The sequence below is a fragment of the Pseudophryne corroboree genome, chromosome 1 (genome assembly GCF_028390025.1).
Source record: "Pseudophryne corroboree isolate aPseCor3 chromosome 1, aPseCor3.hap2, whole genome shotgun sequence".
Lineage (NCBI taxonomy): Eukaryota > Metazoa > Chordata > Amphibia > Anura > Myobatrachidae > Pseudophryne > Pseudophryne corroboree.
The window spans coordinates 116,282,759-116,308,287 of NC_086444.1; the positions used below are offsets into that span (position 1 = coordinate 116,282,759).

Consider the following 25,529-nt stretch of genomic DNA (forward strand, 5'->3'; position numbering starts at 1 on the left):
GCCATCATGTCCACCTGTGGCCGTTCCCAACGGTTTACAATCAGCTGGAAGACTTCTGGATGAAGTCCCCACTCTCCCGGGTGGAGGTCGTGCCTGCTGAGGAAGTCTGCTTCCCAGTTGTCCACTCCCGGAATGAACACTGCAGACAGTGCTAACACGTGATTTTCCGCCCATCGGAGAATCCTTGTGGCTTCTGCCATCGCCATCCTGCTTCTTGTGCCGCCCTGTCGGTTTACATGGGCGACTGCCGTGATGTTGTCTGACTGAATCAGTACCGGCTGGTTTTGAAGCAGGGGTCTTGCCTGACTTAGGGCATTGTAAATGGCCCTCAGTTCCAGAATATTTATGTGTAGGGAAGTCTCCTGACTTGACCATAGTCCCTGGAAGTTTCTTCCCTGTGTGACTGCCCCCCAGCCTCGAAGGCTGGCATCCGTGGTCACCAGGACCCAGTCCTGTATGCCGAATCTGCGGCCCTCTTGAAGATGAGCACTCTGCAGCCACCACAGCAGAGACACCCTGGTCCTTGGAGACAGGGTTATCAGCCGATGCATCTGAAGATGCGATCCGGACCACTTGTCCAACAGGTCCCACTGAAAAGTCCTTGCATGGAACCTGCCGAATGGAATTGCTTCGTAGGAAGCTACTATTTTTCCCCAGGACTCGCGTGCAGTGATGCACCGACACCTGTTTTGGTTTCAGGAGGCCTCTGACTAGAGATGACAGCTCCTTGGCTTTCTCCTCCGGGAGAAACACTTTTTCTGTTCGTGTCCAGAACCATCCCCAGGAACAGTAGACGTGTCGTAGGGACCAGCTGTGACTTTGGAATATTTCGAATCCAACCGTGCTGTTGTAGCACCTCCCGAGATAGTGCTACCCCGACCAACAACTGCTCCCTGGACCTCGCCTTTATCAGGAGATCGTCCAAGTACGGGATAATTAAAACTCCCTTTTTTCGAAGGAGTATCATCATTTCGGCCATTACCTTGGTAAATACCCTCGGTGCCGTGGACAGACCAAACGGCAACGTCTGGAATTGGTAATGACAATCCTGTACCACAAATCTGAGGTACTCCTGGTGAGGATGGTAAATGGGGACATGCAGGTAAGCATCCTTGATGTCCAGTGATACCATGTAATCCCCCTCGTCCAGGCTTGAAATAACCGCCCTGAGCGATTCCATCTTGAACTTGAATTTTTTTATATAAGTGTTCAAGGATTTCAAATTTAAAATGGGTCTCACCGAACCGTCCGGTTTCGGTACCACAAACATTGTGGAATAGTAACCCCGTCCTTGTTGAAGGAGGGGCACCTTGACTATCACCTGCTGGGAATACAGCTTGTGAATTGCCTCTAGCACAGCCTCCCTGTCTGAGGGAGTTGTTGGCAAGGCAGATTTGAGGAAACGGCGAGGGGGAGACGTCTCGAATTCCAGCTTGTACCCCTGAGATACCACTTGAAGAATCCAGGGATCTACCAGTGAGCGAGCCCACTGATTGCTGAAGTTCTTGAGACGGGCCCCCACCGTACCTGGCTCCGCCTGTGGAGCCCCAGCGTCATGCGGTGGACTTAGAGGAAACGGGGGAGGACTTTTGTTCCTGGGAACTGGCTGTATGCTGCAGCTTTTTCCCTCTACCTCTGCCTCTGGGCAGAAAGGACGCGCCGTTAACCCGCTTGCCTTTTTGGGGCCGAAAGGACTGTACCTGATAATACGGTGCTTTCTTTGGTTGTGAGGGAACATGGGGTAGAAAAGCTGACTTCCCAGCTGTCGCTGTGGAACGAGGTCCGAGAGACCATCCCCAAACAACTCCTCACCTTTATAAGGCAAAACTTCCATATGCCTTTTAGAATCTGCATCCCCTGTCCACTGCCGAGTCCATAACCCTCTCCTGGCAGAAATGGACATTGCACTTATTTTAGATGCCAGCCGGCAAATATCCCTCTGTGCATCTCTCATGTATAAGACTGCGTCTTTTATATGCTCTATGGTTAGCAATACAGTGTCCCTGTCAAGGGTATCAATATTTTCCGACAGGAAATCTGACCACGCAGCTGCAGCACTGCACATCCATGCTGAAGCAATAGCCGGTCTTAAAATAATACCTGAGTGTGTATATACAGACTTCAGGATAGCCTCCTGCTTCCTATCAGCAGGCTCCTTCAGGGTGGCCGTATCCGGAGACGGTAGTGCCACCTTCTTTGACAGGCGTGTGAGCGCTTTATCCACCCTAGGGGATGTTTCCCAACGTGACCTATCCGCTGGCAGGAAAGGGTACGCCATTAGTAACTTTTTAGAAATTACCAGTTTCTTATCGGGGTAAGCCCACGCTTCTTCACACACCTCATTTAATTCATCAGATGGGGGAAAAAATAAGATTTTACTCACCGGTAAATCTATTTCTCGTAGTCCGTAGTGGATGCTGGGCACTCCGAAAGGACCATGGGAATAGCGGCTCCGCAGGAGACTGGGCACAACTAAAGAAAGCTTTTAGGTCACCTGGTGTGCACTGGCTCCTCCCACTATGACCCTCCTCCAAGCCTCAGTTAGGACACTGTGCCCGGACGAGCTGACATAATAAGGAAGGATTTTGAATCCCGGGTAAGACTCATACCAGCCACACCAATCACACCGTATAACTCGTGATACCATACCCAGTTTTACAGTATGAAAACAACTGAGCCTCTCAACAGATGGCTCAACAATAACCCTTTAGTTAACAATAACTATGTACAAGTATTGCAGACAATCCGCACTTGGGACGGGCGCCCAGCATCCACTACGGACTACGAGAAATAGATTTACCGGTGAGTAAAATCTTATTTTCTCTGACGTCCTAGTGGATGCTGGGAACTCCGAAAGGACCATGGGGATTATACCAAAGCTCCCAAACGGGCGTGAGAGTGCGGATGACTCTGCAGCACCGAATGAGAGAACTCTAGGTCCTCCTCAGCCAGGGTATCAAATATGTAGAATTTTGCAAACGTGTTTGCCCCTGACCAAGTAGCAGCTCAGCAAAGTTGTAAAGCCGAGACCCCTCGGGCAGCCGCCCAAGATGAGCCCACCTTCCTTATGGAATGGGCTTTTACTGATTTAGGATGCGGCAGTCCAGCCGCAGAATGCGCCAGCTGAATTGTGCTACAAATCCAGCGAGCAATAGTCTGCTTAGAAGCAGGAGCACCCAGCTTGTTGGGTGCATACAGGATAAATAGCGAGTCAGTTTTCCTGACTCTAGCCGTCCTGGAAACATAAATTTTCAAGGCCCTGACCACGTCCAGCAACTTGGAATCCTCCAAGTCCCTAGTAGCCGCAGGCACCACAATAGGTTGGTTCAAGTGAAAAGCTGATACCACCTTAGGGAGAAACTGGGGACGAGTCCTCAATTCTGCCCTATCCATATGGAAAATCAGATAAGGGCTTTTACATGACAAAGCCGCCAATTCTGACACACGCCTGGCTGAAGCCAAGGCCAATAACATGACCACTTTCCACGTGAGATATTTTAGATCCACGGTTTTAAGTGGCTCAAACCAATGTGATTTTAAGAAACTCAACACCACGTTGAGATCCCAAGGTGCCACTGGAGGCACAAAAGGGGGCTGAATATGCAGCACTCCCTTAACAAACGTCTGAACTTCAGGTAGTGAAGCTAGTTCTTTCTGGAAGAAAATCGACAGAGCCGAGATCTGTACCTTAATGGAGCCTAATTTTAGGCCCATAGTCACTCCTGCTTGTAGGAAATGCAGAAATCGACCCAGTTGAAATTCCTCTGTTGGGGCCTTTTTGGCCTCACACCAAGCAACATACATCCGCCATATGCGGTGATAATGCTTTGCAGTTACATCTTTCCTGGCTTTAATCAGCGTAGGAATGACTTCCTCCGGAATGCCCTTTTCCTTCAGGATCCGGCGTTCAACCGCCCTGCCGTCAAACGCAGCCGCGGTAAGTCTTGGAACAGACAGGGCCCCAGCTGTAGCAGATCCTGTCTGAGCGGCAGAGGCCATGGGTCCTCCGAGATCATCTCTTGAAGTTCCGGGTACCATGCTCGTCTTGGCCAATCCGGAACCACGAGTATTGTTCTTACTCCTCGTTTTCTTATTATTCTCAGTACCCTTGGTATGAGAGGCAGAGGAGGGAACACAAACTGACTGGTACACCCACGGTGTCACTAGAGCGTCCACAGCTATCGCCTGAGGGTCCCTTGACCTGGCGCAATACCACCTGTGGCCTTTCCCAACGGTTTACCAAAAGTTGGAAGACTTCTGGATGAAGTCCCCACTCTCCCGGGTGTAGGTCGTGTCCGCTGAGGAAGTCTGCTTCCCAGTTGTCCACTCCCGGAATGAACACTGCTGACAGCGCTAAGACGTGATTTTCCGCCCATCGGAGAATCCTTGTGGCTTCTGCCATCGCCATCCTGCTTCTTGTGCCGCCCTGTCGGTTTACATGGGCGACTGCCGTGATGTTGTCTGATTGGATCAGTACCGGCTGGTTTTGAAGCAGAGGCCTTGCCAGACTTAGGGCATTGTCAATGGCCCTCAGTTCCAGAATATTTATGTGTAGGGACGACTCCCGACTTGACCAAAGTCCTTGGAAATTTCTTCCCTGTGTGACTGCCCCCCAGCCTCGAAGGCTGGCATCCGTGGTTACCAGGACCCAGTCCTGTATGCCGAATCTGCGGCCCTCTTGAAGATGAGCACTCTGCAGCCACCACAGTAGAGATACCCTGGTCCTTGGAGCCAGGGTTATCAGCCGATGCATCTGAGGATGCGATCCCGACCACTTGTCCAAGAGGTCCCACTAAAAGGTTCTTGCATGGAACCTGCCGAATGGAATTTTGCTTCGTAAGAAGCTACCATTTTTCCCAGGACTCGTGTGCAGTGATGCACCGATACCTGTTTTGGTTTCAGGAGGTCTCTGACTAGAGATGACAGCTCCTTGGCTTTCTCCTGCGGGAGAAACACTTTTTTCTGTTCTGTGTCCAGAACCATCCCCAGGAACAGTAGGCGTGTGGTAGGAACCAGCTGTGACTTTGGAATGTATAGAATCCATCCGTGCTGTTGTAGCACTTCCCGAGATAGTGCTACTCCGACCAGCAACTGCTCCTTGGACCTCGCCTTTATAAGGAGATCGTCCAAGTACGGGATAATTAAAACTTCCTTTCTCGAAGGAGTATCATCATTTCTGCCATTACCTTGGTAAAGACCCTCGGTGCCGTGGACAGTCCAAACGGCAGTGTTTGGAATTGGTAATGGCAATCCTGTACCACAAATCTGAGGTACTCCTGGTGAGGATGGTAAATGGGGACATGTAGGTAAGCCTCCTTGATGTCCAGGGATACCATGTAATCCCCCTCCTCCAGGCTTGCAATAATCGCCCTGAGCGATTCCATCTTGAACTTGAATTTTTTTATGTATGTGTTCAAGGATTTCAAATATAAAATGGGTCTCACCGAACCGTCCGGTTTCGGTATGTGGAATAGTAACCCCGTCCTTGTTGAAGTAGGGGCACCTTGACTATCACCTGCTGGGAATACAGCTTGTGAATTGCCTCTAGCACAGTCTCCCTGCCTGAGGGAGTTGTCGGCAAGGCAGATTTGAGGAAACGGCGGGGGGGAGACGCCTCGAATTCCAGCTTGTACCCCTGAAATACTACTTGAAGGATCTAGGGATCCACCTGTGAGCGAGCCCACTGATCGCTGAAATTTTTGAGGCGGCCCCCCACCGTACCTGGCTACGCCTGTGGAGCCCCCCCCCGTCATGCGGTGGACTCAGAGGAAGCGGGGGAAGAATTTTGATTCTGGGAACTGGCTGACTGGTGCAGCTTTTTCCCTCTTCCCTCGTTTTACACGCTTGCATTTCTGAAGCCGAAAGGACTGTACCTGATAATACAGTGCTTTCTGAGGCTGTGAGGAAACCTGAGGTAAAAAAATTTCCTTCCCAGCTGTTGCTGTGGATACGAAGTCCCAGAGACCATCCCCAAACAATTCCTCACCCTTATAAGGCTCTATGTGCCTTTTAAAGTTAGCATCACCTGTCCAGTGTTGGGTCTCTAATAACCTCCTGACCGAATGGACATTGCATTAATTCTGGATGCCAGCCGGCAAAATATCCCTCTGTGCATCCCTCATATATAAGACGACGTCTTATGTTCGCAAAATAATATCCCTGTTTGACAGGGTTACAGACCACGCTGCAGCAGCACTATCTGCAGGTCTCAGTCTAGTACCAGAGTGTGTAAATACAGACTTCAGGATAGCCTCCTGCTTTTTATCAGCAGGTACCTTCAAAGTGTCCGTATCCTAAGACGGCAGTGCCACCTTTTTTGACAAACGTGTGAGCGCCTTATCCACCCAAGGGTATATCTCCCAGCGTAACTTATCCTCTGGCGGGAAAGGGTACGCCATCAGTAACTTTTTAGAAATTACCAGTTTCTTATCGGGGGAACCCACGCTTTTTCACACTTCATTCACTCATTTGATGGGGGGACAAAACACTGCCTGCTTTTTCTCCCCAAACATAAAACCCTTTTTTAGTGGTACTTGGGTTAATGTCAGAAATGTGTAACACATTTTTTATTGCCGGGATCATGTAACGGATGTTCCTAGTGGATTGTGTATATGTCTCAACCTCGTCGACACTGGAGTCAGACTCCGTGTCGACATCTGTGTCTGCCATCTGAGGGAGCGGGCGTTTTTGAGCCCCTGATGGCCTTTGAGACGCCTGGGCAGGCGCGGGCTGAGAAGCCGGCTGTCCCATAGCTGTTACGTCATCCAGCCTTTTATGTAAGGAGTTGACACTGTCGGTTTATACCTTCCACCTATCCATCCACTCTGGTGTCGGCCCCACAGGGGGCGACATCCCATTTATCGGCATCTGCTCTGTCATCACATAAGCCTCCTCATCAAACGTGTCGACACAGCCGTACCGACACACCGCACACACACAGGGAATGCTCTGACTGAGGACAGGACCCCACACAGCCCTTTGGGGAGACAGAGAGAGAGTATGCCAGCACACACCAGAGCGCTATATAATTTAGGGATTTTTTTCCCAATAGCTGCTTGTATATACAATATTGCGCCTAAATTTAGTGCCCCCCCTCTCTTTTTAACCCTTTGAGCCTGAAAACTACAGGGGAGAGCCTGGGGAGCTGTCTTCCAGTTGCACTGTGAAGAGAAAATGGCGCCAGTGTGCTGAGAGAGATAGCTCCGCCCCTTTTTCGCGGACTTTTCTCCCGCATTTTTATGGATTCCGGCAGGGGTATTTATCACATATATAGCCTCTGGGGCTATATATTGTGATATATATGCCAGCCAAGGAGTTTTTATTGCTGCTCAGGGCGCCCCCCCCCCCCAGTGCCCTGCACCCTCAGTGACCGGAGTGTGAAGTGTGCATGAGGAGCAATGGCGCACAGCTGCAGTGCTGTGCGCTACCTTGGTGAAGACTGATGTCTTCTGCCGCCGATTTTCCGGACCTCTTCTTGCTTCTGGCTCTGTAAGGGGGACGGCGGCGTGGCTCCGGGACCGAACACCAAGGCCAGTTCCATGCGGTCGATCCCTCTGGAGCTAATGGTGTCCAGTAGCCTAAGAAGCCAAAGCTAGCTGCAAGCAGGTAGGTTCGCTTATTCTCCCCTTAGTCCCTCGCTGCAGTGAGCCTGTTGCCAGCAGGTCTCACTGTAAAATAAAAAACCTAATTATATACTTTCTTTCTAGAAGCTCAGGAGAGCCCCTAGTGTGCATCCAACCTCGGCCGGGCACAAAATCTAACTGAGGCTTGGAGGAGGGTCATAGTGGGAGGAGCCAGTGCACACCAGGTGACCTAAAAGCTTTCTTTAGTTGTGCCCAGTCTCCTGCGGAGCCGCTATTCCCATGGTCCTTTCGGAGTTCCCAGCATCCACTAGGACATCAGAGAAACCACTGGTAGTTTTTTCTCCCCAAACATAATACCCTTTTTTGTGGTACCTGGGGTAACATCAGAAATGTGCAACACATTTTTCATTGCCTCAATCATGTAACGTGTAGCCCTATTGGAAGTTACATTAGTCTCATCGTCGTCGACACTGGATTCAGTATCCGTGTCGACATCTGTGTCTGCCATCTGAGGTAGCGGGCGTTTTAGAGCCCCTGATGGCTTTTGAGACAGTTGGGCAGGCACGAGCTGAGAAGCCGGCTGTCCCACATCTGCTGTCGTCAAACCTTTTATGTAAGGAGTCGACACTTTCACGTAATTCCTTCCACAAGTCCATCCACTCAGGTGTCGGCCCCGCAGGGGGTGACATCACATTTATCAGCATCTACTCCGCCTCCACATAAGCCTCCTCATCAAACATGTCGACACAGCCGTACCGACACACCGCACACACACAGGGAATGCTCTGACTGAGGACAGGACCCCACAAAGCCCTTTGGGGAGACAGAGAGAGAGTATGCCAGCACACACCAGAGCGCTATATATAACACAGGGATTAACACTATAACTGAGTGATTTTCCCTTATAGCTGCTTATATGTATACTACTGCGCCTAAATTTAGTGCCCCACCTCTTTTTTTTACCCTTTGTAGTCTTGAAACTGCAGGGGAGAGCCTGGGAGCGATCCTTCCAGCGGAGCTGTGAGGGGAAAATGGCGCCAGTGTGCTGAGGGAGATAGCTCCGCCCCTTTTTCGGCGGACTTCTCCCGCTTTTTTATGGATATCTGGCAGGGGTATTTTAGCCTCTAAGACTATATTATGTGAGTTTTATGCCAGCAAGGTGTTTAATATTGCTGCTCAGGGCGCCCCCCCCCCCCCCCCAGCGCCCTGCACCCATCAGTGACCGGAGTGTGAGGTGTGCATGAGGAGCAATGGCGCACAGCTGCAGTGCTGTGCGCTACCTTGTTGAAGACCGAAGTCTTCTGCCGCCGATTTCCAGGACCATCTTCTTGCTTCTGGCTCTGTAAGGGGGACGGCGGCGCGGCTCCGGGACCGGACGACCGAGGCTGGGCCTGTGTTCGATCCCTCTGGAGCTAATGGTGTCCAGTAGCCTAAGAAGCCCAAGCTAGCTGCAAGCAGGTAGGTTCGCTTCTTCTCCCCTTAGTCCCTCGTAGCAGTGAGTCTGTTGCCAGCAGATCTCACTGAAAATAAAAAACCTAAAAGTATACTTTCTTTTCTAGGAGCTCAGGAGAGCCCCTAGTGTGCATCCAGCTCAGCCGGGCACAAGATTCTAACTGAGGTCTGGAGGAGGGTCATAGTGGGAGGAGCCAGTGCACACCAGGTAGTCCTAAAGCTTTCTTTAGTTGTGCCCAGTCTCCTGCGGAGCCGCTATTCCCCATGGTTCTTACGGAGTCCCAGCATCCACTTAGGACGTCAGAGAAAATAAAAATATAAAAAATCAATATATAGCTAATGTCAGACAGAATGCAACAGCCGCTGTGTGAGGTGCAGAAACAAGTGTGATATATTAGGTAACCACACCTATTCTTTGCTTAGAGCTCATCTGCAGGCTTGTGTACTAACCACATACAATAGTTGTGTTGCGTGATAAACCCAGCACACTTCCATGCTAATAGGTTGGTTACGTGTTTATCTAGTCTTTCATGTACATACATATACACACACACACACACACACACACACACATTATGAAGACATGCTGCAAGGATGGTGTTTTTGTGTACATACTGTAGGTCTGGAAAAAAAAAGCGTAGATTGATAGCAAGGCAAAAATAATAAAAGGATTTAAGAAAAACACATAAAGAATAGGGATATTATGATATAAAAGTGAACTATAAAAAAAAAAAAAACAACCCAAAAACGCGGACATGAACAAGAGATGATAGCGCTCATACCAGCGGATCTTCCTGTAATGTGGTCATGCAATAAATAAACCGGAGGATGTGGCTCGTCTGCATTTGTGAGCTGCATAATAAGACTAGGACTTTATCACGCAATCATACACAGGTTCGTGATTAGGGGGGTAATTCCAAGTTGATCGCAGCAGGATATTTTTTAGCAGTTGGGCAAAACCATGTGCACTGCAGGGGGGGCAGATATAACATTTGCAGAGAGAGATAGATTTGGGTGGGTTATTTTGTTTCTGTGCAGGGTAAATACTGGCTGCTTTTTTTTTTACACTGCAATTTAGATTGCAGATTGAACTCACCCCACCCAAATCTATCTCTCTCTGCACATGTTATATCTGCCTCCCCTGCAGTGCACATGGTTTTGCCCAACTGCTAAAAAATTTCCTGCTGCAATCAACTTGGAATTACCCCCTAGAAGCGTATCACATACACAGACTCATTTAGTGAAGCAGACTCGTGTCGTCCTCACACTGCCATGTCCTACAGCCCAGCAGCAGCTAAATACTGTATATAGGGTGGTGCAGTAATCTGTCATCTGTTCCCGTCTTCCAGGCCCCCTCTATGCAGGATTCAGGTAAATCCTTATAATAATAATCCTTAGCAACACAGGAGGAGTCTATATCATGTCCACAAGAAGCTAAAATTACCATAGGAAAATTAAAAAAGATCTTACTGCTTTCATTGAATTAAAAACATATTGTGCTCCCTTCAATAGGAATTCTATAAAACCACGCCTTGCCCCGGGTTAGTTTATAGTACTGAAAATATTGTGTCCCCACATTGTTATTATTTATTTTTTACCATTTGGGGAGCTGGTGGAGATAGATAGATAGATAGATAGATAGATAGATAGATAGATAGATAGATAGATAGATAGATAGATAGATAGATAGATAGAGCCAGAGTATCTATCTATCAGTGCTGAAGGGCAGGGAACAGAGGGAAAGCCATCTCCATATTTCCCATGTAGATCAGAAAACTTGAACTTTTCCAAGTGAAGCTCTGATCAGCGTGTCCAGATTCTTCTTTACTGCTCTGCACAGTGTTCACCGTGATGTGTTGTGCAGTCCGGAACACAAAGGTTTGGGGGTCTATGTATTAAGCCTTGGAAAGAGATAAAGTGGATGTCGATAAACTCCCAGCTAATCAGCTCCTAGTTGTCATTTTTCAAACACGACTTGTAACATGGCAGTTAAGAGCTGATTGTCTGGTACCTTATCTCTCTCTAAGGCTTAGTACGTACCCCCAATGGTTCTTGGCCACAGTGGTGCATCTGTGAATTTTCAGGCCAGTTGCCGGTAAGGAGCCACTTACAGCATCATGTGACTGGTTTATAGGACAGCCATTTTTAGCTGCCCCTCAGCATGACACCGCTGGCATAGGTTAAGAGGATAGGAAGGTAAGGGCCTATTTTTCATTTGTATATGGGCACTGAAAACAAACCATCATTATATTTACCCAAGTTCCTCTTTGTGAACTTTTGAACTGCCCCCCCAAAACATGTTGGGAATAACCAAGATATATAAACTTCATGGGGACATACCAGGGGCCAACCTCAAGGCAACATATACTTCCAGTTGGACAGCAGACTTTTCTCCATTGCTTATATTATAGTATATTATATAGGTTTCAACAGGACAGAAAGTTCATCTGTTGAGGGACCCCAGTATATGAGATGTATTCTGCCTTCACTGGCCGATACATATTTCTTCGCTGAACACTTTTAATAAGTAACAAACACAATATATTTTAAATATACTCATGTCATTTGACTAATAAAAAAGAATAATAAAAACAAACTATAGTCTGATAATGATTCTTAATCTGTCCAACAGCACAAAGTCCAGAGAGACTACAGTACATTACGCAAGGCTAGACAAAGTGTACTTGCTGTAATAATGATAAATCACCTCCGTCAATACAGACGGGGTAATGAAAGGCAGACCCAGGTCTAAACAAGCCTTCGCTGTAGCTTCACTTTACATGTGCGTAAACGTCAACTTATAAATACATGACTCAGAGTCAGGTCTTACACCAACTCATAAACACACCCCGCCTTACCCATCCCAAAAGATACTAAAAATAAACTACAGATTTGTAGAATAGATTGTCCATTGTCCTTTCATTACTGCATATATAGAGGGCGAAGCAATTGTTTTGTGCACCCACAGCTTCTGTCTAAAGTGACCAGAAGCTATTCAATTGTTTTAGGAGCCCAGCCCAGAGGCTGCACTAATCACGGATTTCTGCTTGCACTTGAAGTGCAAGCAGAAGAAATCCATGTTGGGACTGTGCGCGAGAGCTGGGTGCACTATAACTGCATCATGTCTGGCACTTTGCTCCAGAAAAGCCAATTTACGCAGGTAATCTCAGGGGTGTTACAACCAGCGCAGGTCTGGTGGTGCAAACAATTGATTACCCTCTAGAATGTCATTTTTGTTTTCCAAAAAGGCTATTTACAGGCCATTTCTGCGGCGTTTACATCAGCCATGTTCTCAGTTGAGCTCACAAAGTAAATTTTTCTATCACATAACTACATTATGGTCAGTTTTTGTGAGAAGCTAATTAACCAAGCAGTATGTTTTTGGACTGTTCACAGAATCCCACATAAGTATGTGGACATGGGGGGTCATTCCGAGTTGATCGCTAGCTGGCGTTGTTCGCTGCGTAGCGATCAGTGAAAAAAAATGGCTAATCTGCGCATGTGTATGCACTGCAATGGGCACGCGCGTCGTACGGGTACGAAGTCCATTGTGGTTTTGCACTGGTTCTAGCAACGATTCCAATCGCACGGCCGAACGCAAGGAGATTGACAGAAAGAGGGCGTTTATGGGTATCAACTAACCGTTTTTCTGGGAGTGTTTGGAAAAACGCAGGCGTGGCCGGGCGTTTAATGGGCGGGTATCTGACGTATTACCGTGTCACTCGTCGCAGCAATCATCGCACAGGATAAGTAACTACAGGGCTGGCCTTGTTTTGTACAAAATGTGTTTGCAGGCGCTCTGCTGCACAGGCGTATGCACTCCTGCAAAGCAAAAATACACTCCCCCGTGGGCGGCGACTATGCGTTTGCACGGGTGCTAAAAACTGCTAGCGAGCGATCAACTCGGAATGACCCCCATTATACAGACTGCACACAGACAGTGCCCTGGTCGGAAAAGAACCACCTGCTGTGAGAGTCCTTATTTCTGGCTGAGTTACCTGTGGGACCTGGTCTGTTCCCTGAATGTTTCTTGGTAATGCCACGAAATTTACCATCAGAGATCAAAATAATGTGCTGACTACAAGGATAGTCTACTAATCCCGATGCATTTACTTTCTACACTATACGATTCTGAACAATTGACGTAGGCATACAATGGGTGCCCGTACTTTGGTGAAAAGTTATTGAAATTAAGTCATCTAGCCATTGGGCTTATTCACAAAACACTGCTGTGCCCAGGACAGATACCACAGCAAAGGTCAGATGCGTGTTCAGCTTAGATTTGATTACAATTACACAGCTGGTATTGCTATTTTGAGGGAAAATCGACCATAGCTGTGCAAATGAAATCAGTCTAAAACTAAACACTCATCTGCTTTACTGTGATGTCAGTCCTGGGCACAGCCATGTTTTCTAAATAAACCAGCTGGCTGGATTTCAGCTGTGAATAAAAGAATGAGAGCATTCTGAGGTAAGCAGCCAAGTGTGAGCTGCTGTCCGTTCCATGCAATGCTTAATGCTTCTGTCTATGAGAAGCTCATTGTCTAAAAGCCCCAATGTTATATACAAGCAAACCCAGCACCATGTGTAGCTGTATATCAGACACCTCTGACTGTTACATAAGCGTTCAACACCATTTTTATAACGTACCGCTACCAATATATTATGCACACTATGCAGAGAATATTAATCCTTCACAACAGTCCCTGTCTCAGTGAAGCAAACCAATGGAGATGGAACGCCATAGATTGGGTCCTCATCACAGTCAACCCCACAATTCCAGCCCTTTTTAGTGTTCCCATCTCATACACATGGAGGCAGCCATTTTGGAGACTAAACCAACCAATACCCATAGTGAAGTAGAATATCAATTCATTATGAACAAGTGGCATCTTCTTAGTGCATGACCCAGTAAGAATCATTTATAGGTCACTGATTGGCTGCGAGAATATTAGTTCAGTTTACACAATGGGACAGATTAAATTTGCAGAGAGCAACCGCCGGAGCAACTTTTGGCATCTTCACGGGATGTGTCTCTAACAGCCTTGCGTATGATTGCACCGGTCACAATATCTGCCTTGTCTGTGTGTAGGTTACACGCACACTATAACCATTTCACCTGCTGCAAAGACTTAGGGGTTTTTTTTATCAAAGCTTGGGGAGAGATAAAATTGAGAGAGATAAAGTACCAACCAATCAGCTCCTAACTGTCATTTTTCAAACGCACTTTGTAAAATGTAAGCCAGAAGCTGATAGGCTAGTACGTTATCTCTCACAATTGTATCTTTCTCTCCAAGCTTTCATAGATACCCCCCTTGGTCGTCCGTTTCTCAATCCTTGCTTATTGCCTGCATGAACAGCAAAGACATCCCCAATTTAATGGGATCCGGTCTCTAGGTCGACAGTAACTATGTCGACACTATCTAGTCTACCACTATTTGTCGACAGTAAATAGGTCGACGGTCTCTATGTCGACAGGTCAAAAGGTCGACATGAGTTTTTCACAATTTGTTTCCTTTTTTTTATCTTTTCATACTTAACGATCCACGTGGACTACAATTGGGAACGGTAACCTGTGCCGATCGCAGCGGTAGCAGAGCGAGGCACCTTGCCCGAAGCATGGCGAGCCATGCGTGGGGACATGGTGCACTAATTGGGGTTCCCGGTCACTCTACGAAGAAAACGACACAAAACCCCCCATTAAAAACTCATGTCAACCTTTTGACCTGTCGACCAATAGTGGTCGACCTAGTTACTATCTACCTTCCATACCACACCCCAATTTAATAGTATGTAAAGTACTTGAGAGAAAAGCAGCCTCTCAGATCCCTAGTGAAGTGGGCGGCCTGAGGGAGAGGTAATGATGACGTGATATGTGGCACTGCTCTCACCTGATCTCCCACTTGGACCTTCCCTCCAGGATATCGTGGAGAGGAGTAATAACAGGTCGCCCAGTATGGTCTGCGCACACTCCAGTCACACAAGCGAGTGAAATCACAGCACAAGTGACGTTTAGGACATGACGCACCTATTGCTGGGCCAAGGGTTATGGAAAGTGGCACCACCTCTAGGGCACAACGTTTTGCATATCCTGTGAAGAGGAGCTGAGCAGTCTGAGGACCCTAACAATAAAGTCTGGGTGAGGAGCACTCGCATGCCTCATTTAAAACCCAAATGAAAAGTAAAATAAAAAACATAAGATTTTGTTTATCCAACTGGTATTTTTATGACTTTAAAGGGTGGAAAGGGCAGATTTACAGGATGTTCCAAAGTTCACAGGAGTCTGCAGAACATTTTTTACCTATCAGTAAAAAGTTACTTTAGCAATACAGTATATAATAAATAGCTCCAGTGTTCCCTTACTCCTTCGGGGGAAATTCAATTCCATGCGGTGTGCTGTAAGGCATCAAGCTGTGCACATATCACCCTCTTAATGGGGATGTGAGGGAAAATTTGCGATGCCGGTGGCCGCGATGCGCTGTTCCAGGATAGCACATTGCATCGACAAACTGAATCCCCCCCTTCCCCCCACCATCTCCACTTAGGACATAAATAAGAATATCCAGGTGTTTTAGGATTATTCAAGTTTTAGTAAATCCACATCTAAGCAGGGTTAATGTAAAAGTTTACGCTTCACAAAAATAAACAGTTAATTTGTTGGCAACACAATTTGCCTTGTATATCATCATAGGACAACAGTACGATTAAGAAATTTCTGTTTATTTGCAGATGAGTGAAAGATGTCACATGTTAGTGTGCCAAGGTGTAAATAGAGCGTCATTAATACACCTACAGACCTGTGGCTACAGTACGAGGTACACCTGTCACCACAAGCCACGTCGTGACTCACATCCACTATCCACATATTCATACAATTTCCATCATCCACACCATGACATTTACAAAGTCCAACCTTTCAGCAGATGGAAACAGTATAGCCCACTGCATTTTTACAGATCATTTATAGCTTTAATTATAGGTAAGGAACCTTTTTTAGACCTCGGGGCGCTATACTTGAAAAGATCTGCAGAGTTTACAAAGCTGGTTCCTCTTTAAATTTCAGCTATTAAACTCCCAGACTGTCTTTAACCCCGTATGTACCCTCGGCATACACAGGATGTTTTAGAGGGTGTGGTTCGTTTTATCGACAGTATCTAGGTCGACAATGTTTAGGTCGACCACTATAGGTCGACAGTCACTAGGTCGACATGGATGGAAGGTCGACAGGGTTTCTAGGTCGATATGTGGTAGGTCGACAGGTCTAAAGGTCGACATGAGGATTTATTTATTTTTTGGGTGTCGTTTTCTTCGCAAAGTGACCGGGATCCCAAATTAGTGCACCGCGTCCCCTCGCATGGCTCGCTTCGCTCGCCATGCTTCGGGCATGGTGCCTTCGCTCCGCTACCGCTTCGCTCAGCACACTTTACCGTTCCAATCGTAGTCCACGTGGATCGTTAAGTATGAAAAAATCCCCCCCAAAAAAAAAATGTGAAAAACTCATGTCGACCTTTAGACCTGTCGACCTAGCACATGTCGACCTAGAAACCCTGTCGACCTAGTGACTGTCGACCTATAGTGGTCGACCTAAACATTGTCGACCTAGACACTGTCGATCTTCAGACCGGATCCCGTTTTAGAAGCAATGAGAAATTCACATAAGTGAAAGGCTGTATAATTATAGCAGCAGGATGTGCTATATGTTCTGGAAATTAAGCTAAAGTTACGTACATGTCCTTCTAAACGTTTACCACTTTCCTTTCTAGCTTTGTATTGTTGCCTTTACACCATGTAATATTACTATTGTTGCGCTCAGATAGGACACAGCTCTGCTGTATCCCACGGCAATGAAACGGACGGTGTAATGGTTAGCATTACCGACTCACAGCACTGAGTTCATGGGCTTGGTTCCCACAATGGCCTTAAGTGTGTGGAGTTTGTATATTCTCCCCGTGCTTGCAAGGATTTCCTCCGGATACTCCGGTATCCTCCCTCAATCCAAAAATAATATACTGGTAGGTTAATTGGCACCAAACAAAATTTAACCCTAGTGTGAATGTGTGTGCACGTGGTAGGGAATATAGAGTGTAAGCTCCACTGGGGCAGGGATTGATGTGAATGGCCAAATATTCTCTGTAAAGCGCTGCGGAATATGTGTGCGCTATATAAATAATTATAAAAAAATAAAAATAAAATAGTCTGCTCTAGGATCTAAAAATTATGGGTGAAAATCATCATAAGGGTGCAGGAAAAGGATATCCTGTATGGGAGGTAGTTAGGACACCGCCAGTCACAATACCAACGCCAGGATCCCGCCCCCTAACAATCCCCACAGTCAGCATGCCGACTATCGGGGACTACTCCCACTCGTGGGTGTCCACAACACCCATAGAGTGGGAATAGAACCTGTGGCAAGCGCAACAAAGCCCCCGCAAGGGGCTTCGTTGCCCTCCCCCACCCCCCGCAACAGCCAGCCATCTCGAAGCCGGGATCCCCGCGTCGGTATGGCGACCAGCGGTCTCTTGAGCGCCGGTCACGCATACTCAACCTGTGCTGTTTATATAATACTTAATGAGGTTACAACAATCAGTAAATTACTGACCATCAATACAAAAGTAACAAAACCTTAACCAGTCTGTACAAAATAAGTTGGACAGTAAAAATGATCCCCTTAATTAAATAACAAAAAATGAACTCATAACAGACAAATTTAAGATAGTGTAGGTTTGTGGAGCTTCCGAATGCAATCACTGGCCCTTATTTTGCTGTAGGCCAGTAATGAGCCACCTTCAAGCCTTCACCTGTGGCCCATGACCCCTTCCTGCGTTATTGGCAGACGTGTTAGCAAGTTTGAAGAGACTGCTATGGCTTTACAGATCACGGTCTCTTCCTCTGAACACTGTGGAGCGAAGCGAGCCCTGGGGGGTACACTTGGTAATGTTCTGAACAAGTTTGATAATAGTCTGAAGCAGGTTAGCTATGCTAATCCAAGTGGTCCTGTGTTGTGACCGTCTCTTTGTCTGTAAAACATAATTTTATGGGCAGGCATCCTGGCAGGAGGGCTTGCGTCAATAAGAATAATCATGTTACACAGGGCGGGATGTACTAAACCCTGAAATGCGATGAAAACTTTGAAAATGCAGTTTGGGGGAGGGGGTGGGGGGGTTATTGCATTTTCCATATGTACCAAGCTCCCTAATGGCTTATCCCCGATGGGTAACATCTCTGGGTGGCGTTACCCAATATAAGCCTATGAGCTTCTTTTTGCACTTTGACCTGATGGGGATACAATCGGATCCCTCCCAGCACCCCCTTGCAGCGTGTGCATCCCTCTGCGCATGCAGGGAAGGACTCCCGGGGCTGAAACCCAGAAACCCTTCTGTCACAAAGGAGAGTTCTCATTGGGAGTGATGACCTTTGCAAATTTCTTTATACATTATGCTGGTATGTACTCGATAAGTGGTGAGAAGTACTGCATCGCGGATGCAATGCTTAGTACATCCCGCCCACAGACAAGTTACATAGTTGTTGAGGTTGAAAAAAGACAAATGTCCATCGAGTTCAAAATATTGTGCATTACATTACTTTATTAATTTTTTTTTTCTTTAAATATTAATTAAATGCTGTATCCCTGGATATTTTTTTTAGCTAGGAATTTATCCAATCCATTTTTAAACTTATTGATTGTGTCCACCATTACTACCTTCTCTGGAAGAGAATTCCAAATCATTACTGCTCTTACTGTAAAGAATCCTTTTCTCCGTTGGGTATGGAAGCTCTACAGCATTGAATACTCATTTGCTGGACAAGGAAAGGAGCCATTGGGGACCATTTTTCATTGCATATTTGCAGCTATTTCCCAGAAAACAAAAATATTAAGTATAGCCAGATTGTATGAAGGAGTGAACGCAGCAAATGTGACCGATATCTGCTACAATCCCTCCATTCCCACCGGCAGCCACATCCCCCATAGGTTTCTAAGGGGGGGATGCGATGCTGCCAGTTGTATCAAGGGGGGTAATTCAGACTGGATTGCTGCAGCGATCGCAGTCTGAATGCCTTTGTGGAGTGCACCCGCGCAGCCCGGGAGCCCAGTGAGATGCTAAAAGTATCTCAGGGCTGCGATCGCCTCAGTCGCTGGGCGGGAGGTGGCATGCCGATGGCATTAGAACGTCGTTGAACACAAGCGTGTCCAGACCGTTGCGGGGGTGGGCCGCGGCAGCTGCTTAACATCACACGTAGCCGCTGCAACCCAGGACGCGGCGGGTAGCCAACTGCCAGGGCAGGCAGGGTGCTACTTGCCAGGTGATGCTTTTGCACTCTTGTTGTGGAATGGGGGGGGGGGGGGGCAGAGCCAGACATGCGGGGCGGACTAGCCCTGTGCTGGGCGTCCCCCCGCATCTCTGAGAAACTGATAGTAGATGTGCTAAAGTTAGCACATCTACGATCAGATCTTAATTTCCCCGAATATCCGGTACGTGACACATTCCCGATACAGGCCCACACAGCTGCCTCCATCTTCAGATTGCGGTAGACCGTTGTAGCGTACAGATCTGGCCTGTAGTTCTGTCTGGGTTCCCCAGGTACCCTCCACTGGAACTGGCTTATATCGCACCCAGATCGCAAATGCGATCAATGATAAATGGGCCCCATTGTTATGCACTGGCATTAGAGCTGCAATAAAAGGGTTTCCCGTAGGTCTAGCTGGAAGCAGTGTTATCCTCTACAGTGGTGCAAGGAACCATATGCTACAATGAAATCTTATCGATGATCGGCGCATACAACTGTAGTTTCGGTGGCAGCACACGGTCAGCTTATTATCCAGATGTTAGACTGTAATATTACCAGCGGTGCAAGTGTGTGGGTACGGCGTAGGCTTAAGAATTTAACCGTGGGTACGCCGTACCCACACAGACGGGCCGTCGCTCCTCCCCTCCCTCCCTCCCTCTGCTGCTCACCGCCGCTACTGCTGATGTGAGGGGAGGAGAGCGCAGCCTGTGCCTCTCCTGCCCCTCAGTGTCTTCATTCAATTCAGCGCCGCCCGTGAGCCAATCAGAGCTCGCGGACCGGCAGCCAAGGCATTTGGCCACACCCATTTTTTGGCGCACGCAGCACCTGTAAGACATTTTTTCTACTTGCACCACTGAATATTACATTGCTAACCACTGGGAATGGCACATGGAACAGCCCTGGCTTGTGAGCCTGTTGCACAACACTAAGAACATGTCATGAACTTTTTACAGTATTTAGTAAGTAGGATAAAAATCAGTGATCCTGGTCATAACCCTCCACAGACCACATACCCAAGACAACAGTCATACAGCTTCCACAGCACCAGATGCCATCTACAAACCACCAACCGGCTGATAAAACATGAATACTGGCAGACATTTGCCTATGGAACTTCCACAGGTAATATAACATGGAAATGACGGCTCCACTGCTCCATCCATCTACAGCTCTGTGTTCTAACAGAACCACAGTAGGAATAAATGGAAATTGGGACCCTACGGCTGTTAGTTTAACTATCCACATGGACATTTAATGGGAATAGTAACCTGTAGTGAGCGAAGCGAGCTCTGGGGGGTACACTTGTTAATGTTCTGAAAAAGTTTGATAATAGTCTGAAAACCTTTAGCAATGCTAATCCAAGGGGTCCTGTGTTGTGAATTTGAACTATATTAAAAATAATAATATGATATTTATACTCCCTTTAAACCATGACACTTATGAATTACACAGGTTCTGTGGCTGATTAAAACCAGCTGAAATGCAGGCTTAAAGTCAGCTGGCCGCCCAACCTGTGTACTTCATGAGTGTCCCATTTTAAAAGATGCGAGATATATATATATATATATATATATATATATATATATATATATATACATACATACATACATACATACATACACACATACACACATTTACTTCCATAGTAGTCAGAATGTGGCAGTCAGAGATGAATACCAGGAAGGGAGAGAGCAGAGATGTGACAGGTAATGTCAGGCAGGGTGATAGGGAGCATGCAAAGCAGGAGCCTCAGGGGCTACAAGCGCAGCAGAGGGGCCCCTGTATGACAGACAGGGACCCATATAGATAGGGACACAGCACATACCTAGCACCACGCATATTATGTCCAGGATAACAAAGGGGATCCTGGCTCTGTCAAACATCGTGCTGTCCCGATTTTTTCTGATCTGCAAGAAAAGTCCCAGTCACTGCAAGATCCACTCCACTCTCATGTGTGACAGTCCCGGGTGTGGGGAGATCTCAGGCTCACAGTCCCAGATAGGAGAGGTTCACAGGGGCACAGTCACTGCTGCACAGTTCACAGGGTGACAGCCCAGGACTGCTGTAGGGATCTCAGTGCGACAGTCCCGGATATAGGGATCAGAGGGTGACAGTTCAGTACTGTGTTGGGATCTAGTGTGACATGCTCAGTATCGCTGTAGGGATCATGGGGTGACAGTCCCGGGTGTAGGGATCACAGAGCGACAGTCCCGGGTGTGGGGATCACAGGGTGTCAGTCTCGGGTGTAGGGATCACACATAAAAATAAGCAGCGCTGAGGGTGCAGTCAGATTCGGGACAGCGCTGGTGTTCTCCCGCATAGATCCCGCCTGCAGCCCGCACAGTGAGCCCGGAGTGCCTTGCCCTTAATGACTGTCAGTCAGTGTGTGAGACACGGCAGAGTACATATGGTGATAGACCAATCTGAGGCCGCTGACCGCAAGTCAATCAGCTAATCAGCGACGAGATCCCCAATTGCGTCACTGGGGGGCGTGGTTAAAATGGGCGTGTCAGATTGGGTAAAGGCGTGGTGCTGCCGCAGCCAAAAGAAGGGGGCGTGTCTCAGTGGTAGAATTGCTCGAAGTATAGTGGGATGGGCGTGGTCTTATGCGCAGTAGGCTTGCCGCCTGTAAGAGGGCGGGGCGTAGCAGCTGGAAGTCTTGGCACACCTCTGTCTCCTGCACCTCAGTGTTTATGGCATGCTGCGAGCGAGTGTCGCATTATGATGTCATAAGGGTGCGGATGAAATCTCTCACACACGTGGGTTGTTGTTGCTGTATATGTAATGTAACACGCAGAGTGAGCACACTGGCATCTGTAGTTCCACAGTAGCTGGAGTGCCACACATTGCCTTCCACTCATGTAGTTCTTTATAAACACACGCGTGTAGTGACCTGTAGGGTTTCTGCCTTACGCATGCCAGAGCACACACCCAACATTGCACTGACGCTAGCCTCGGGTCTATTTATGAAGCAATGAAAAGTGTGGAGTAGTGAGCCAGTGGAGAAGTTGCCCATGGCAACCAATCAGCTGCTATGTATAATTTTATAGAATGCACTTTATAAGTGTTACCTCAACACTGATTGGTCACTTCTCCACACTTTTCACTGCTTCATGAATAGTCCCGACCCCCCAACTGTACCTTTTTGGCTGGCACTGTGCCGTTTTCTTATGGTCTGTACCTGCTAAAAGGGGCCTTGTACCGATTTCACAGTCTCCCTTGTCCTATCGATGCCTATGGCAGCGTCGGATGGCCACGCCCAATTTACCAGGGCCACGCCTCCTCCGAATTTGGACCGATTTTTGGTCTTAGGATGTTGGAGGGTGCGATAGACCCCTCAGTCACTGCTTATAAACCGATTACATGTCAGGCAGACGATAATTAGAAATGGGATGTAGCGGGACAGAAGACCGACGCCTCTCAGAATGCCGACATCAGATTCCCACCTCAGACTCCTTTCATCCAAAAAATAAGCATGCCGGGGAAGATTAGGGTTACACTGTGGAGTGGGGGGGGGGGGGGGGGGGTAGTACTGACCACCAACATCCCCACAGTGGTAGAACACCTAACCATACTTGCCTACTCTCCCGGAAAGGCTGGAGGCTCCCGAAAAAAATTGGGTGGCCCTCCCGGACCCCTGGAAAGGTGGGCAAGTGTCCCACTGTTGCTGTCAGCCCCTGCACTCCCCCTCGGCTGTCCACAACAGAGAACAAGTTGGCAGTCCGAGGGGAACACGACGACGCGATTTGCGCTGAGTCGCGTCATCGTTGCCCCGTCCCTGCTGTACTGTGCCTGTTTACTCAGCACTGTCAGGTGGGGGCGGGGCCATGATGATCTGAATATGATGCCACGCCCCGGACTGCTGACTTTCCCTGCTGGCCATGCCTCCAGACCACCCACATTTCCACCAGACACGCCCCCATTAGCCTACCATAACCCGGAGGAGGGTGCAGCAAGGTAGGCACCTATGCAGAGCCGGCCATAGGCATAGGCAAACTAGGCAATTGCCTAGGGCATTTGATATGCCTAGGGGCATCAGCAGCTTCTGCTGATTAAGATGATATGCAGCATGCCTATATTCTGTGTGTAGCAATTCATATACAGATACAGCCACAGTCTCATACAGTATATAGGCATGCTACATATCATTTTAATCAGCAGAAGCTGCTTGTGCATCCTAACCACATAGCGATGCAAATAGGCTGCATTTTCATTAAAAAAGGTGGCCAACATTAGCATTGAGGTAAGATTTATGAGGACACATCAGTTTCCAAGCAGAGGCAGAGGTCACAGTGTTAGTGGCAGTGTGAGTGCTGTGTTCATGTAAGTGGGTTGGTTGTGCACTAGTGTTCGGAATATGTGTAAGGAGCATTATGTGTGTCTTGTAAAAATGCATTAATAATGTGCAACATATGTGTAAGGGGCACTATGTGTGTCATTATGTGTATAAGGGCATTAATAATGTGCGGCATATGTGTAACAGGGTACTACTGTATGTGTGTCATTATGTGTATAGGGGCACTAATAATATGCAGCAAATGTGTAGGGGGCACTATGTGTGTCATTATGTGTATAAGGGCATTAATAATGTGCGGCATATGTGTAAGGGACATTGGGGTAAATTTACTAACATTCGTATTTTCCCGTTTCAGGTCAAAGTTCAATCACGAATGACATCGAAAGTGTAAAACTGCAACTTTTTGAATTTGTTACGACGGATTTACTAAGCTGCCGTATTCGGGTTTTTCTTTTGTTCCGATGTCGATGTCATTCGTGTTTTTTATTTTATTTTTACGGCAGTGATTAGCAAAACACTGCCGACTTTTTTACAATGAATCTCGGCCGGATCTGTGTGATCCGTGCTGGGGTTCATTTTTTTTTTTTTTTTTTTTAAATTAAACACTGTAAAATCCTTAAAAAAAATTGCGTGGGGTCCCCCCTCCTAAGCATAACCAGCCTCGGGCTCTTTGAGCCGATCCTGGTTGCAGAAATATGGGTAAAAAAATGACAGGGGTTCCCCCATATTTAAGCAACCAGCATCGGGCTCTGCGCCTGGTCCTGGTTTCAAAAATACGGAGGACAAAAAGAGTAGGGGTCCCCCGTATTTTTAAAACCAGCACCGGGCTCCACTAGCTGGACAGATAATGCCACAGCCGGGGGTCACTTTGATATAGTGCCCTGCGGCCGTGGCATCAAAAATCCAACTAGTCACCCCTGGCCGGGGTACCCTGGGGGAGTGGGGACCCCTTCAATCAAGGGGTCCCCCCCCCCAGCCACCCAAGGGCCAGGGGTGAAGCCCGAGGCTGTCCCCCCCCCATCCAATGGGCTGCGGATGGGGAGGCTGATAGCCTTTTGTGATAATGAAAAGATATTGTTTTTAGTAGCAGTACTACAAGGCCCAGCAAGCCTCCCCCGCATGCTGGTACTTGGAGAACCACAAGTACCAGCATGCGACGGAAAAACGGGCCCGCTGGTACCTGTAGTACTACTACTAAAAAAATACCCAAAAAAAGACAAGACACACACACCGTGAAAGTAAAGATTTATTACATACATGCACACAAACATACATACATACTTACCTTATGTTCACACACAGGTCGGTCCTCTTCTCCAGTAGAATCCAAGGGGTACCTGTTGAATAAATTCTACTCACCAGATCGCGGGTCCCAGGCTCCTCGGGGCATCCATTTGTAATCCACGTACTTGCATAAAATAAGAAAACGGAAAGCCGAGCCACGAACTGAAAGAGGACCCATGTTTTCACATGGGACTCCTTTCCCCGAATGCCAGAAACCCACTCTGACTGATGTCTAAGTGGGTTTCTTCAGCCAATCAGGGAGCGCCACGTTGTAGCACTCTCCTGATCGGCTGTGTGCTTCTGTACTGAGTGACAGGCGGCACACGGCAGTGTTACAATGTAGCGCCTATGCGCTCCATTGTAACCAATGGTGGGAACTTTCTGCTCAGCGGTGACGTCACTTTAGGTCAACCGCAGGGCAGAAAGTTCCCACCATTGGTTACAATGGAGCGCATAGGCGCTACATTGTAACACTGCCGTGTGCCGCCTGTCAGACAGTACAGGAACACACAGCCAATCAGGAGGGTGCCACAACGTAGCGCTCCCTGATTGGCTGAAGAAACCCACTTAGACATCAGTCAGAGTGGGTTTCTGGTATTCGGGGAAAGGGGGCCCATGTGCAAACA

The 25,529-nt window shown here is 47.7% G+C and overlaps 1 protein-coding gene across 2 annotated transcripts in view; it reads right to left on the bottom strand.

Moving 5' to 3' along the window:
* The window catches only part of PLPP1 (phospholipid phosphatase 1), a 215,586-nt gene extending 193,858 nt beyond the window's left edge, over positions 1 to 21,728 (bottom strand). The window contains exon 1 of one of the 2 annotated variants that reach the window (XM_063962219.1): positions 21,148 to 21,728. In XM_063962219.1, the coding sequence (XP_063818289.1) occupies positions 21,148 to 21,205 (58 nt within the window). In that variant the 5' untranslated portion in view covers positions 21,206 to 21,728. The remainder of the gene's footprint in view (positions 1 to 21,147) is intronic. The other variant, XM_063962208.1, reaches the window with a different exon arrangement.
* Between the last annotated feature and the right edge of the window lie 3,801 nt (positions 21,729 to 25,529).